The sequence below is a fragment of the Arachis stenosperma genome, chromosome 3 (assembly GCF_014773155.1).
Source record: "Arachis stenosperma cultivar V10309 chromosome 3, arast.V10309.gnm1.PFL2, whole genome shotgun sequence".
In the NCBI taxonomy this organism is placed as follows: Eukaryota; Viridiplantae; Streptophyta; class Magnoliopsida; order Fabales; family Fabaceae; genus Arachis; species Arachis stenosperma.
In genome coordinates this window covers 4,096,738-4,111,690 of record NC_080379.1, presented here as the reverse complement: position 1 = coordinate 4,111,690, position 14,953 = coordinate 4,096,738, and the positions used below count along the sequence as shown (strand labels likewise).

General features: G+C 28.3%; 2 protein-coding genes across 4 annotated transcripts; both read left to right on the top strand.

Moving 5' to 3' along the window:
- The first annotated feature begins 749 nt into the window (after positions 1–749).
- On the top strand, positions 750–2,840 carry LOC130965303 (uncharacterized). Its single transcript, XM_057890056.1, has 7 exons — positions 750–1,091; positions 1,227–1,323; positions 1,556–1,694; positions 1,862–1,944; positions 2,053–2,187; positions 2,265–2,369; positions 2,586–2,840. The coding sequence occupies exons 1-7, from the start codon at positions 994–996 to the stop codon at positions 2,712–2,714; spliced, it is 786 nt and encodes a 261-aa protein (XP_057746039.1). The 5' UTR covers positions 750–993; the 3' UTR covers positions 2,715–2,840.
- A 2,511-nt stretch (positions 2,841–5,351) lies between these two features.
- Positions 5,352–9,286, top strand: LOC130969154 (probable E3 ubiquitin-protein ligase ARI1). 3 transcript variants are annotated; one of them, XM_057894768.1, is made up of 8 exons: positions 5,352–5,716; positions 6,269–6,301; positions 6,394–6,673; positions 6,823–7,303; positions 7,391–7,936; positions 8,011–8,144; positions 8,343–8,380; positions 8,656–8,880. In XM_057894768.1, the coding sequence occupies exons 1-7, from the start codon at positions 5,591–5,593 to the stop codon at positions 8,351–8,353; spliced, it is 1,611 nt and encodes a 536-aa protein (XP_057750751.1). In that variant the 5' UTR covers positions 5,352–5,590; the 3' UTR covers positions 8,354–8,380; positions 8,656–8,880. The 3 variants fall into 3 exon arrangements, with proteins under 3 accessions (XP_057750751.1, XP_057750750.1, XP_057750752.1); XM_057894767.1 differs by lacking the exon at positions 8,343–8,380 and having other exon boundaries at positions 8,729–9,286; XM_057894769.1 differs by lacking the exon at positions 8,343–8,380 and having other exon boundaries at positions 8,656–9,286.
- Positions 9,287–14,953: the final 5,667 nt, after the last annotated feature.

The following is a 14,953-nucleotide window of genomic DNA, read 5'->3' as shown; positions in this document are numbered from 1 at the left end:
AAAAAAAAAAAAAACATATTTTTATCATCTCACTTTTTCCTTTTTATATTATCTGAAATTTGAGTAGTGAAGATTAATTAGCAGAAGTTCCAAAGAAAGCTTAGTTTTATTCTTTTTTTAAGCTTAAAGTACAAACATATAGACATTATGGTATACATTCAAATCAACATCTTTGAATTATTTTCATAAGAAGTTACAGAAAGTGGTATCCTCTTACTCCAAAAAAGTATCTTTCTCAAGCACAATTGGACAATCCAATTTGAGGACTAAACCTTTTGCATGTTGTTTTGTCTCATTAAAAAGGAGTTTAACACAGCATACTCCTAATTGAAAAAACTTTAAATTTTGAAAGTTAGAAAATCAATCTTGTTTGGTAGCAAAGTATAGATAGAGATTAAGGCTGATAACTATTGATTTAGCTATACTTTATAAAGCTATAGAGTGATACTTTATTTTATTATTTATGTACATAATACACATCACTATAATTTTTTATGCATAAAAATATGACAAATGTGTTTTAGAAGAAATATTTCCTTTCTTTAATATGAGAAACATTTAATTTAACAAGAGAATAATTATATGCTTTTAAACTGTTAAACTGACAGTTATATATGAGTTAAATTTGTTAATAGAAAATAGGTTGAGAATTTGAGATCAATTTTATTATACTGTTAGCGCAAATATTTAAAATATACACCAAAAACAAATTTTATGAGAATTTAATGTAGTTAGCATGTTATTTTAATGGAGATTACAATAGGAAAAAAATTATTGATTAATTTAAATTTTGTAATATTAAATTAATTCGATGGAATTTTCACTTTAAAAAGGGGATTTTTTTTGAAATAATAATAATAATAAATATTAAATAATAAACCAATGGGATTTTGTTGCGCTGAGCTGTGCGTTGCTGCTAGGTGGAATTAGGGTTTGGAATTGGGGTAAGAACGTTGAATCCTAATCAGACAAGCTGAGATTTTTCAGGGAATCATGGAAAGTTCAAATCAAAGCGCCAACCTTGATGACGATGATATCGCCATAACCACAATACCTTCGACTGTAAACGCGTACCTTAGTCCTTCTTACTGGTACTTACTTCACCAATCAAAGCTCCCGTTTTTCTCAAATTCCATTTTTTTTTTCATTTTTGATTAGCTTAATCTTATTCTCCTCCAATGTTTGGTATGCTCTGTTGTTAAATTTTGTTGTGATTGTGGGTTTAGGGATCAAAGGTTCACCAAGGAAGAGCAATATGAATGGTTCAAGGATTATTCCCATTTTCGCCACCTCATTCAACCCCATCTCACACCTCATTCCTCTGTAACATTCTAAATTTCTCTCCTTTTTTGTATGTATATATGCTTTTATAGGCTTGCTTCATTGTTCTTGCATTACGATTGGCATTGCTGTTCCCATGTTTGGATTTGATTCTTTTTGGAGGGAAAAAAAGTTGAGTTTTTTACTTGGCCCAAATGATTATTATAAGCTGTTTTGATGCAAAATAACTGAATATGTTGTCTTTTTTTATGAGATATTGTGGTTGATATTGTAGGTATTAGAGCTTGGATGTGGAAACTCTCAAATGTGTGAAGAATTGCATAGGGATGGGGCAATCAATATAACATGCATTGATTTGTCAACTGTTGCTGTGGAGAGGATGCAAAAGCGGTTGCTTTCGCAGGGATTAAAAGGTTAGCTTGCTGATCAAGAAAGGTTACTACTTGTTTGCGAGTTTTGAGAAAAAGGGATGGAAGGGAAAAGCCTGGAGTATAAATTTGATTTTGTGACTGTCAAGGTTTTCATTTTGATCTCTTATTTTGTGACATGATTTTTTGTATAATTTCATTTCTGTGAACAGACATCAAAGTGCTGCAAGCTGATATGATAGAGCTACCTTTCGAAGATGAATGTTTTGATTTGGTTATTGAGAAGGGAACTATGGTAAATATAATGTAATTTTGGCTTGATATTCTGAATTTAGAATAAGTACATTATCAAGCTTTTGACGAGTAAGAATTAAATGTGAACATGGTATCTTTGGTTTTGAAGGATGTATTGTTTGTGGACAGTGGCGACCCATGGAATCCGAGGCCTGAAACTATGTCCAAGGTTATGGCAACATTGAAAGGAGTTCACAGGGTTTTGAAAGCAGATGGCACATTTATCTCAATAACTTTTGGCCAGGTTTCAAAAATGAAATGCTTTGTTTACCTTTCTTAAACTGGGGATTGTTGTGACTCTAATCTTAAAATTCATGGCAGCCGCATTTCCGACGCCCTATATTTAATGCGCCGGAGTTCAGCTGGTCTGTTGAGTATGCTACTTTTGGTGAAACCTTCCACTATTTTGTCTATGTTCTGAAGAAGGTTAGTTTATATGAATCCTACTTTTATTTTCTAATGATGATAAGAAAATTTCTTGTTTTCATATGAAGTTAGTGCCACCAAGACTTTATTTAGGACCATTGATTACCTAAGTTTTGTTTATTGAGAATGCATGCTGATAAGGATCCTAATTCTTCATCTACTTGTGGTTTAAATTTTCTGCATGTTTTGACTACAAAGATACATGAACATTTTCAGGGAAAGAGGTTATCATATGATGATGTACCTGTTAAGAGGTTTGAAGCAGCGCCAATTAATCTATTTCATGAAGAGTTAGAAAGTGAAGATTTTGCTTTTAGAATTAATGTTGATGAATTGAACTGTTAAGAGTGTATTATTGGAAGTTTTGTTTAACAATTTTGATTCACTTGCTTTGAAGGATGGAATTAAGTTACCCATCACATTTAGACATATTGATGTTGTACTAATGTAGTAAATTCTATTGAAAACTAAAAATTAAATCAGTTATTATATATTTGTATATATTTAATTATTTATACAGTTATACATGTTAATTCACATGTTTTTTCAATTAAATAATTAGTGGTCACAAGAATAATCAAACTTGTCAAAATAGGCAAGCAAATCTGCAATGAATGAATAATCAAACTTGTTTACAAGAGTATAATAAAAAAAAATTAATGAGATGCTAAATATATAGAGAAACTTTTGGGAGCCACTAATTTTAATGATTTTGACTATTATTTGGTCAGTATAAATATTAAATTATTTTTAATAAATATGTTTTATTAATTTATGTGTGTAAATTTTAAAAAATGTATGTGCAAATTTTGATTAATATAGATATAAATTATATATTTTTTGTGTATAAGTTTTTATAAATATAGATATAAATTATTACTGATTAAACACTGATTTAAAATAATAATATTTATTGAACATGTAATATTACTCAAATATATATTTCTATGTGTGGTTATTGATTAGGGCTAATTTTAAATGAACAGATAAAACATAATTAAAATTCTGTTCCGTGGAATGTGAATGAAGCCATCTCAAGTTGAAATATTAAACTTTTTAATTTTAAATAAATATAAATAATTAAATATACTAATAGTGTGTGAGAAATTATTAGGATCACTAACGTTTTGGTAATTACTCTTCTCTAGTAGTTAAGTATGTAAGACTTAAATGTATGCTCAAATTTTAAAAGATAAAAAAGGTTTCTATCTTTTTTTTCTTTTGTATTTAGAATTGGAAAGATAATTGAAAGAATGAGTTAGGATTTTTAATTATTTTTTTATCTTATATTAGACTCAATACTCTACTTTTGATTATATTTAAAGTTGAATTATGCTAAATATTTCATATTTATCGTTGTAATCAATTAAAATTATATTACTATTTGTTACTTGGGACACAAGGATAAACATAGTTTATATAAGGATTAAATAATAATATAGTGTAAGTAGCAGCGTAAAGGGCTAAACTATAGTTTTTTTTTAACATAAATAAAATATAATTATACAATTTTTTAAGGCAATTTTGGTTACATGTGTTTGTGCTTTTTTTTATATGTAAATTGTGTAATTAGTTTTTTTTTTATTTTATTCAAGTAAAAATTCCTAAATTATCATTGGATCTATTCAAGACTAAATTAATCGATTTTCTTTTTCAATAAATAAAATAAATATTTTATTTATTAACATAAATAATTTATAGCTTTTTTATGAAAATTCATCACATCTTTTATTTTGTTTCAACAAAATAATAATACACATATTTTGTTTACAATAAATAAGTGACGTGTATATTTCATTTACAGTGTAACGAAATACATATATTTTTATTTGGTTTATACTGTAAACGAAATAAGTGTATTATTATAAAAAAATTACGATTAAAATAATATCAATTTTATTTTTATTTTTAAATTAATCTAATTTTTAAAAATTATATCTTACCCTACGTATTTAAAATTAGTCATTTAAAATTGTTCAATATTATTTTTTTAAAAAATCAACCCATTTAAATTAGTACGAAAAAAGAACACATCAAAAATAGATCGGATTAGATTAATTTAAATTTCAATTTGATATACTTTTAATGTACTTTCTTTGAATACTAATTCAAAATATGTTCGGTTTTAAAAAAAATAATGTACTGATTTTAAATGGACAATTTTAAATATGTAAAGTAGAATTTTAAGATATAATTTTAAAAAATTGGATTAATTTAAAAATAAAAATTAAATTGATATTATTTTAATCGCAATTTTTTTTTTATAATAATACACCTATTTCCTTTATAGTATAAACGAAATAAGTGTATGGGATAGATTTTCATAAAAATACTACAAATTATTTATTTTTGTAAATAAAATATTTATATTTATTTTATTTATTTAAAAAAATCAAATTGATCAAAATATGCTTAATTGCTTATGGTTTCAGACCCTGTACAAGAGACTCAGAGATAGTCAAGGTATCTCTCCTAAGGATTACTCATTACTGTAACTGAAAGCACAATATCCTAACTAATCTCCAATTAGTGTGTAAACACAACAAACTATATCAAATCAAACTGAAATAAAAATATTTTTTTTTACAGAAAAAAAATTTCATTCAAATATACAAAGATCAAGAAAACAATTGAATGATAAATGATACATATCTACTAATCTACTAAATATTATAAAAATTGAATCTTTTATTATTTCCAACTTTTTATTTGATTGTAATTATTATTAAAAATCAACGAATTACATTTATTAAATTATTTAGAGGTGATTTTAGGTAGTATTACTGGCAACAAAAAATCCCAGAAACTAAAATACTTTATTTTATTATTATTATTATTATTATTATTATTATTATTATTATTATTATAGGAAAAATACTAAGCTGTGGACTGAATGTATTACTATTATTGCTAGTATTATTAAAGAATTAAATTCAAATTCTATTATTTAATTATGATAATATTAGAGTGAGAAAAATTGAAGGTAGGGGAAAAGGAAAGGTTGTGTGTTGTGTGTTGTGTGACTCTCTTTGGAGAGAGACTGTGTTTCTCTGCTGCCACCTCCTCTCTCTTTCGCCGGCGTTCTCGTCGGAGATTCTATTCCCTCTTTTTTTCTCTTTCCGATCGCCTAATTCCATCCATATCCCTAACCCTTCTCAACCAACTCATAATTTCGGCGTTTTCTTTCGTTGGGGTTTCTGCTTCGTTTCTGCGATCAATCAATGGAAGATTACGCTGCCAGCAGCGATGATGAATACCGTTACTCCGATCCGGAGGACTCCGTCGACGCCTTCGATAACGATGATAACGATTATCAATTAGTCTCTTCCAAGGGTCCCTCTACTCAGGTGAACTTTATTCCTTATTATTCCCAATCACCCCCTTTTCATTATTTCTCCAATTTTCAATCGATAGGGATTAGGGTCTCGGTTGTGAATCCCAATTTCATGTTAAAAGGAGTTGTCTTTTCTTTTTCCATGTCGGTGGTTTTCTGTTTCTTTCTTGCGATGATTTACGTCTTTGGGGTTTTGAATTTCTACTTATATGCATTATCTATGATCTTATACGAAAATAGGTTTGTTAAGATAGGAGCTTTAGAATCGTTACGTTTTTTTTTTTTTTTTTTTTTCGAGAGAGGGGGGTTCTTTTTTTGGGGGTGGACATGATGCGGAACTAGTAATGTGTTTATTTGGCACAATGAACATTTCACTGGTTGAATTTTTCGCTGCTTTGGTTTCGAATGATCGGTGTATAGTGGTGATGATTGTATGTTTACTTGAAATCTAACTGTTAACTTGGTTGTGATTCTTTTGCTGTGATATGTGACTGTTACATGCAGCTGAGTTATTTTCCTTTCCTTGCGCTTACCTTGTTCCGCTGAATTGCTTTGCCACTTGCAGGTGATTACGAAGGAGTCATTGCTAGCTGCACAGGTAATGCGAGAAATTAAATTGTGAAGATGAATTCATTCACTGTGATCCATTCTTCTATGTTGTGTTTATTGGTTTTATTAACATTCATGCAGAAGGAGGATTTACGCAGGGTGATGGACATGCTATCGGTGAGGGAGCAACATGCACGTACCCTGCTTATTTTTCATCGTTGGGATGTGGAGAAGTTGTTTGCCGTGTATGTAGATAGGGGAAAACATTTTCTGTTTTCTGAAGCTGGTGTTACAGTGGATGAACATCGCGACTCTAATTCGACGGCTGCTCCGTCGACAATAATGTGCGAAATTTGCATAGAGGATGTTCCTAGTGATGAAACAACAAAAATGGACTGCGGTCACTGTTTTTGCAACGGCTGTGAGTGTTGTTTGGTTTTGTTACTATGACTCGTGTGTTTTGTTTCTCCCAAACCTTGTCAAATATGAAAAATATGTAGCTTCTAACAAGATTATGAGGTGGATGGCATGGCTTAATAGTTTGATGGCTGCTTGTGTCTATTTTTACAGGTTGGACAGAGCATTTTATTGTCAAGATAAATGAGGGTCAAAGTAAGCGAATCAGATGCATGGCACACAAATGTTATTCCATTTGTGATGAAGCTGTTGTCAGAACTCTTCTCAGCAAAAAGCACCCTGATATGGCAGAGAAATATGAACGCTTTCTTCTTGAATCCTATATTGAAGACAACAAGAGAGTTAAATGGTGTCCTAGTACGCCTCATTGTGGGAATGCAATACGTGTTGAGGACGATGAATTATGTGAGGTAGAATGTTCATGTGGTTTACAGTTTTGCTTTAGTTGCTTGTCAGAAGCACATTCCCCATGCTCATGTTTGATGTGGGAGCTTTGGGCCAAAAAGTGTCGAGATGAATCAGAAACTGTTAATTGGATAACAGTTCATACCAAGCCTTGTCCAAAGTGCCACAAACCGGTCGAGAAAAATGGTGGCTGTAACTTGGTTAGCTGTATCTGTGGTCAAGCTTTTTGGTCAGTATTCCTCTCTACAGGATATTTTGTTTTTTAACTTTGTTTGTTGATAATGTTTTCAATACAATCATTTCCTTTTTGGTGCAGTTGGTTGTGTGGTGGAGCTACTGGTCGAGAGCATACCTGGTCAAGCATTGCTGGTCATAGCTGTGGTCGCTATAAAGAGCAAGAAAAAACAGCTGAACGGGCAAAGAGGGATCTGTATCGTTATATGCATTATCATAATCGTTACAAAGCTCACACAGATTCCTTTAAGCTTGAGAGTAAACTGAAGGAGACTATACAAGAGAAGATTGCTGTCTCAGAAGAAAAAGATTCTACGCTAAGGGATTATAGTTGGGTAAATAATGGGCTCTCTAGACTTTTCAGATCTAGGCGTGTCCTATCATATTCATATGCATTTGCGTTTTACATGTTTGGTGACGAGCTATTTAAGGAAGAAATGACAGAAGCTCAAAGGGAAATAAAACAGAACTTGTTTGAGGATCAGCAGCAGCAGCTTGAGGCAAACGTTGAAAAGCTCTCCAAAATTTTAGAGGAGCCTTTTGAAACTTTTGAAGATGATAAAGTCATGGAGATAAGGATGCAGATAATCAATCTGACCACTATCATTGACAAACTTTGTCAAAAAATGTGAGCGCTGTTTTAAATAATGCACTTCATTAGTACTTGACATTCATGATTCTGAAATCTGATATTTTATGTAGGTATGAGTGTATTGAGAATGATTTACTGGGTTCTCTCCATATTGGTGTTCACAACATTGCTCCATACAAGTCAAAGGGGATCGAGAAGGCATCAGAACTTTCAGTTTGTTGGACAAATGAGGCCAATAATACCGGTAAATTTCTATTGCAGTTTCTTGAATCGTAGTATACAGATCAGACTCTTAGCATTAGCCACATGTGAAGCTTCATCTCATTCCACCAATAAAAATACTTCAAACTGTGCATTTGAGTAGTTTGAGTTAACCATTGATTATTCTAACTTGTTATAAGCTACTAGTTTTTGATGGTTTAATGGTTTTGGTTTGTTGCAGCCATTTTTTAATACCTAAAGTTGCATGAAAAAATAGAGGTATCTACTATATTACCTCAATAGTCATGGTTATGCATCAACACTTCTTATACTTTGTAGCTGTTTTGGAGTTTACATAAAAATTTCATTTCCGGCAAATTGAGGAGTGTGATGTGCATAGCGTTTGCAGATGATTGAATACATTTCTTTCAGTTTACTATGGAAGAACATGTTTTAGCATGCAAAATGTTGTGCCAACCTGACTAGCTATTTAATGTTTTGAACTTCATTGTGTTATATAGTGTTATGAATATTCTTATATATCTTTTCTTCAGTTTGACTTTGTGGATGCTCATCAGAAATGTTACTTAGTGAAAAAGGATTATTGTATATATGCTGCAAGCGTAGGTGTAACAGCAGAACTCGATAGGCCTTCCGGATCAGGGAGCTCAGACGATAGTGGATGCTCTTCTCGCAAGCGCGCTAGGAAAGAGGGCCTCGGAGGCGCGTTTTTTGATCTAAACTTACCAGCAGAGTTTGTAGACAGAAATTGACTTTGGAAGGAAGACACCTTATAAATGACCACCATCACCATACAGAGATGCACAGGCCTAACATGAAATGCATTACTTTGCTGCCTTTGATGGAGTTAATCACTTTGGAAAATTACCCTTTTTCTATTATTTTGCTTCATAACTTTATTTTGGGCATGTCTCTGCAGAGATATGATTCCATCTTTATTTCCTACTTAAGCCATCTTCTACCTTTTCTTTTATATGTTTGGAATTCTAGCATTGTATATAGCTAGCCTTGGGGGGCATTTATTTACTAATAGTTTTTTTTTTCTCTTTTATGTAAATGTCTACTTGGGTTTCTAGCACCCTTGAGGACAACTTCTAGGATGCTTTATTCAGTAACTTATTATGATGGAGTTACAAGTGAAGGTAACTTCACTTATTTTTCTTATGCGTTTCTAAGTAACTTAGATGTTAAGATAAAGCTACTCTTTTTCAAAATTCTAGCAATTACAACTAGTTTCCAGTTCATGGATCATCATCTGATTCTCACTTAAAAAGTTTTCTTGCAAATCATGCTTTCTCTCGCTTTGTATTTCATCCTAAAAAAAAAGAGTTTTTGTTATGTTTAAATACAATGAATTCAACCCAAAATGGAAAACACAAAGCATAACACTTAAAGAGGCCTTAAGAAAGAGAACTATTTGGTTTCTAGATTGATATACATTTATTAATCACTTCAACCAACCATATAAGGAGGGCTAAAGTTAGATATATGTTAAGTTAAATTTGGTGCACAACATACTAAAGAAATTTAGTATGTTTTAGTCATATACTAAGAAATTTGAATCATTAGGTTGTTTTCTGTGCATGATGCTGTAAGTTTTGGTTAGTATATTATAGTATTGTCCATATTAATTAGTAATAAATTAAGTTAATTTCTTTGGTGAGTTGGTCCCTTTATTTAAGGCTTTTAGCCCAAGCAATAGGAAAGAGGCTAGGTTTTGGTTGCAACTGCTTTAAGAATAAGTCAACAACTTATAGCGAGATTATATCTTCATAGAACAATTCTTCATGTTTTGTTTAGATCTGAAACAAAGATATTTTACTTGTGATTAGGAAGGTAGTTAGGGTAAAATTACTAAAGAAAAGTTCAAAGTACAAAATGCTCTAACTGAAAAGTAACTTAATCGCTAAAAAAAAGGAGTTATGATAATGGTATAGAAATAATTTAAATAAATAATTATCATTAGTTATGAAAAATAATTAGAACTTCTAAAACATTCTCTTAATTATCTTCTTAATTTTTAAATTTTTTAATATTTTATCTTTTTGATGTTTTTAAAAGATAACACATATATTTGAATCAACTATATTAGGTAAATATTAAAAATTAGCTACTAAATTAATTATTTTTATAAAATATTTATTAAAATATAAAATATATATTAAAAATGTATAAAACAGTATATACATTTATATCCAAATATATAATGATTGATTTGATAACTGATTATTAGTGTTTATATAATATTTTTGTATTTAAATTTTTATTCATTTAAATATTAAAAAATAATTAAAAAGATAATTAAGAATATATATTGTCATATATCATCGGCTATTATATTAAAAGGTGTTAAATAATCGGTAATGTTTAGCTCTAACAAACAATGAAACAATACAATTAAATAATTCGGTAGCTTATCTAAATTTTAAAATAGGTTCTTATAACTTCGCAAATATCGTATCACCGATTATGTATGAGTAGTGATTTATGTTTTTTCGAAAAACAAAGAGTTTAAACTTTCAAGGATTAATTATGAATTCTTAAACTATGGAGAAGTAGAAGCTAAGTCTTTGGACTTTTATGCCTGTTGCTTATTAAAAAGAAAAATTCATTTTAACTTGTTTTCATATAGAAAAATCTTAATTTGATAATAAATACTATAATATATTATAGAATTTAGCTAAAACATATTTTTAGAGAACTTAACGGAGATAATGATAATTTCCTTTTTACTTTTTTATATATAATGTATTAAACTTATAAAAAAAATTATTTTTTCAATATTTTTTGCGTTTTACGGTGTTATTAAACAAAACCTACATTATATATTATGTTATTTTTCAAGAGAAAAAAAATAGAAAATTTAAACATAATTACTTTGATCCTTAAATTTTAAACATATTCGTTTTTTTTTAAATTAAAAATGTGATTTAAATTCGAGATCTCTAGATAAAGATAAAAAAATTATGTCATTTGAGATATGGCTTATTGGTTTAAATATATTCGGTTTTAGTCTCTAACTTTTTTCATAACATTTATCAATTTAATTATCAAAATACTTGCGGCTAACTATGATTAACTAAAAACTAAAATAATTATTGAATTAATATTCAGTAACTAAATTGAATTTTATATTATGCATTAATATTAAAAGATAAAATATAGTTAAATTTTATTTTATTTTATATTTATTAATTTTAATAATTAATAAATATTAAATAAAAAATTTTAATTTTAATTTATTTTTTTTATTATCAAATATTTTCGTATATTATATATGCAAAGATTTTGAGTTTGTATGTTTTATTGCTTTTATGTCTCACACAAACACACTTTTATTAGTGGCAGAGTGAATATCCCATCTGACCCTAACAATTATTTTAAAAGGATAACGAGGTCAAAAAAAAAATACCTAATTTAATTTCTGATAATTTTCTCAGAATTGATTAGCCTTGTGCCAAAAAAAATAATATTGACTTTTTTTACATAAGAATTAATCCGTCCAATAAAAATAAAACTTAGAAGCCAAATTAATATTTTTTTTTTCAAAAATTTTATTATCTTTATTGTCTTTTAAAATAATTGTCAGGAATATTTTAAAGTTTCCTTTCAGTGGCATCAATCTCAACACAAAGATTCTGTTTTGTTGAAAGAAACTTCGCTCCCCGTCTGACATGCATGGTTTATGGCTATATAGTAAAATGTTACAAACCCCAACATGCATGAATGCATTGATTCTAATACTATGAATTATGAAAGGTGCAGTTACTCAAACTCATTAATGAAATGACACTCTTTACGTATTAATGACTAATGTAATAAATTATCATATTGATGTTTGTGCCTCTATAACAAACCTCAAAATCCAATACTCTAAACCCTGCCCTCTATCTTGTGCCTCAATTTTCGTTCCTATTTTGTAAGTTCTAATTGACCTTCCAGTTTTTTATACTGGTACCTATTATTATGCTTTTAAAATATATGTTAAAATTATAAATTAAAAAAAATGAAATTTTTTTACTAATAATAGTTTTCAATATACACTAGCTAAAATTATTTTATTATAGCCGAGCCTAATAATAATATCTTAGTTAGGGTTATGTTGCACTGTTTCTAAGGTTTTGAAATTAGTAGAATATTTGTCTGTTTTGGATTGTTAAATAGAAGTAAGCCTGTGTCCTGCTGGTTTGTGTAATTAAAATCACAAGTATGTCTGTCAGTTTCCTCTTTTAATTAAAAATCAATTTGCATGCTACATAATTGAAGTATTTCATGTGTTAACTATTGGCTTTGGATTTAAATTCTCTAAATTTTAAATTTTACTTTAGAGAATAAAATATGATCTATCACTATTTATTTCATAGAAATAATATTTATAATAAAAAATTTTATTTTATTCTCTAAAATAAAAATCTAAAATTTAAAATATCCAAATTCATTGGCTTTTGACTCGCACCAATTTTTTTATGGCACCATCCCAACATGAGGAAATACTAATAGAAATGCAAGATTATCATCAGCAAATTAAAGTCTAACTTAATTAGAGAATAGTGAATATATATATATAGGAAATATTTATTAACAAATAAAATTAGTTAAAATCAGCCATAATTTATTATAATTAATAAATATTAAATAAGATAAGTTATGATTTTTTTATTTTTTTAATTAGCATTATCGTATATATAGATAGAGTTAATTTTGATGTTCTGACAGTAAAAAAAGTGTAAAGCATTTTACACAATTTAACAATCACAATCTTTTGGATGATTATTCACGCGGTTAATATAAAAAAATAGTTATTTTATTAATATAACATTACGTAATTAGATATACGTGTAAAACTATTTTAAACTAACAGTGCATCAAAATTGAATTCATACATATATCTATTGTGTGTGTATGACTATATTGTTAATTTCTTTTGTCATTCACTTCATCATTTATGCATGGAGAGTGAATAGTGAATGAATAACATTTTGAAGCAAAGTATTAAAATGATGGTTATGCATGTGTGTTGAACAAGCATTTCTTTTGCCGAATGTAATTATGTCGATATATGCACATAACCAGATTATTAATAAAATAAATATCAATTATGCTACCCATGTCTGTATTTACAATACACATAAACAGTAGACACATTATTTTATGTGTTACTTACTTTAATTTATATCCCTACATGTATGGCACCCTCTCCAATATTAATGACACAAAAGGCAAGAAACTTTTTTCTTTTTTTCTCCCACCAAACCAAAGGCATTGACAATGCATGGAAGAATTAGTTGTATCCAAATATCTTTGCTATCTATCTCCCATGAAATTAGATAGATAAAGGACATCCCACCAAAACCAGTCATTTCATAACAATCTAATAAGTAATAACACTGCTTCTTAACTTTGACAAATAAACCTTTCAGCCCTTTTGAGGCTATATGCTTTTCTTTTTCCTTTTAAGTGCGTCTCCCTTTTCATAACTTGTCACCAATCTTAATATATTTTCTTCTTCAATTCCTAGCATCATATGGTGGAGGGGTCATGCCTTTAGGTTAACACTATAATTCTATATATAATATATGGTGCAAATATTACCATATTTTCTTATATTATGATAAATTTTCTTTGTATTTAAAATCATTATGTGTTGTTAGGTAATTATTTTATAATTAAAATATAAAATATTGAAAAAAATCTGTTTAAAAAGAAAAGAAAGAATATTTCTATTTGAAAATAAAACTGACTTAATTTTTTTCTCTGTGCCAATACTCTTATATAAAAAAGATGGTATCATAATAAATTCTTTTTATTTATCTTGAGATACTTATAAAATAAACCATAAATTTTTATAATTATGAACATCCTTTTTATTTTTGTTTAGAGTAAACTATTAAATATGTATCTGAATTATAAAATTGATAACAATATCTTTTAAATTTGTTAACTCGATAAAAATACATTTAAAATGCGATAAAAATTATTAAAAGTATTTTTTTTATAAATAGAGATGATTTTTGTATTTGACAAACTGTTTGAGCATGATTTAAAATTTTGTGAAAATATTTAAATAACAATTCAAAATGTGCATGTAAAAAATTGGACAAAAGTTCAATCTCTAAATCTTTTTCAGTTTTTAAATATGTTTTGTCATTAACAAAAAAGTTTAAAAAACATAAAAAAAACACCAAATTTTAAGAATACAAATGTTTTTTTTTTTTTTGTAGTATTTCCCGACCTAATAAGTCAAGAATTAATTCTTTGCCAATTTGAGTTCTATTAAGGTTTGTTTCGGACTAATAAGTTACCGTATACACAAGACGAAATTCGAATATGCAATACTTGATTTAAGAATGCAAATATTAAGATCTTTTGGTCATGCTTGTAAAATATTAAGGTCTTTTGGTCATGCTTGTAAAATATTGACTGTATTTTTGTTGTTAACAAATTTGAAGAACACTTTATAAGCATTACCCTTTTGTTTATTTATCATTTTAAATCTTTAGCCAAAATTAGTAACTAATAATAATTATTGCTGCCTTAGCTTACTGGCCTGAGTAGTGAGCTTTCCATGCGAACCGGTTAAGAGTAGGTGGTAAAGTTATTAAGCCAACGGTTTCACCTCCCATTGTAGTAGGAGGATAAAGGTTCTAAGTAGTCTAATTAGTAGGTAAGCTTTGTTTTTATATAAATAATTAACAATCAAGAGTCTTATTATACTTTAATATAAAGTCAAATTAAAACTTGCCAAGTTCTAACTATTATTATTAAGTGTCTTATTATACTTTAGTATTCATCAATACATAAGATTTTATTAGATTTTTTAACTTTAAAAGA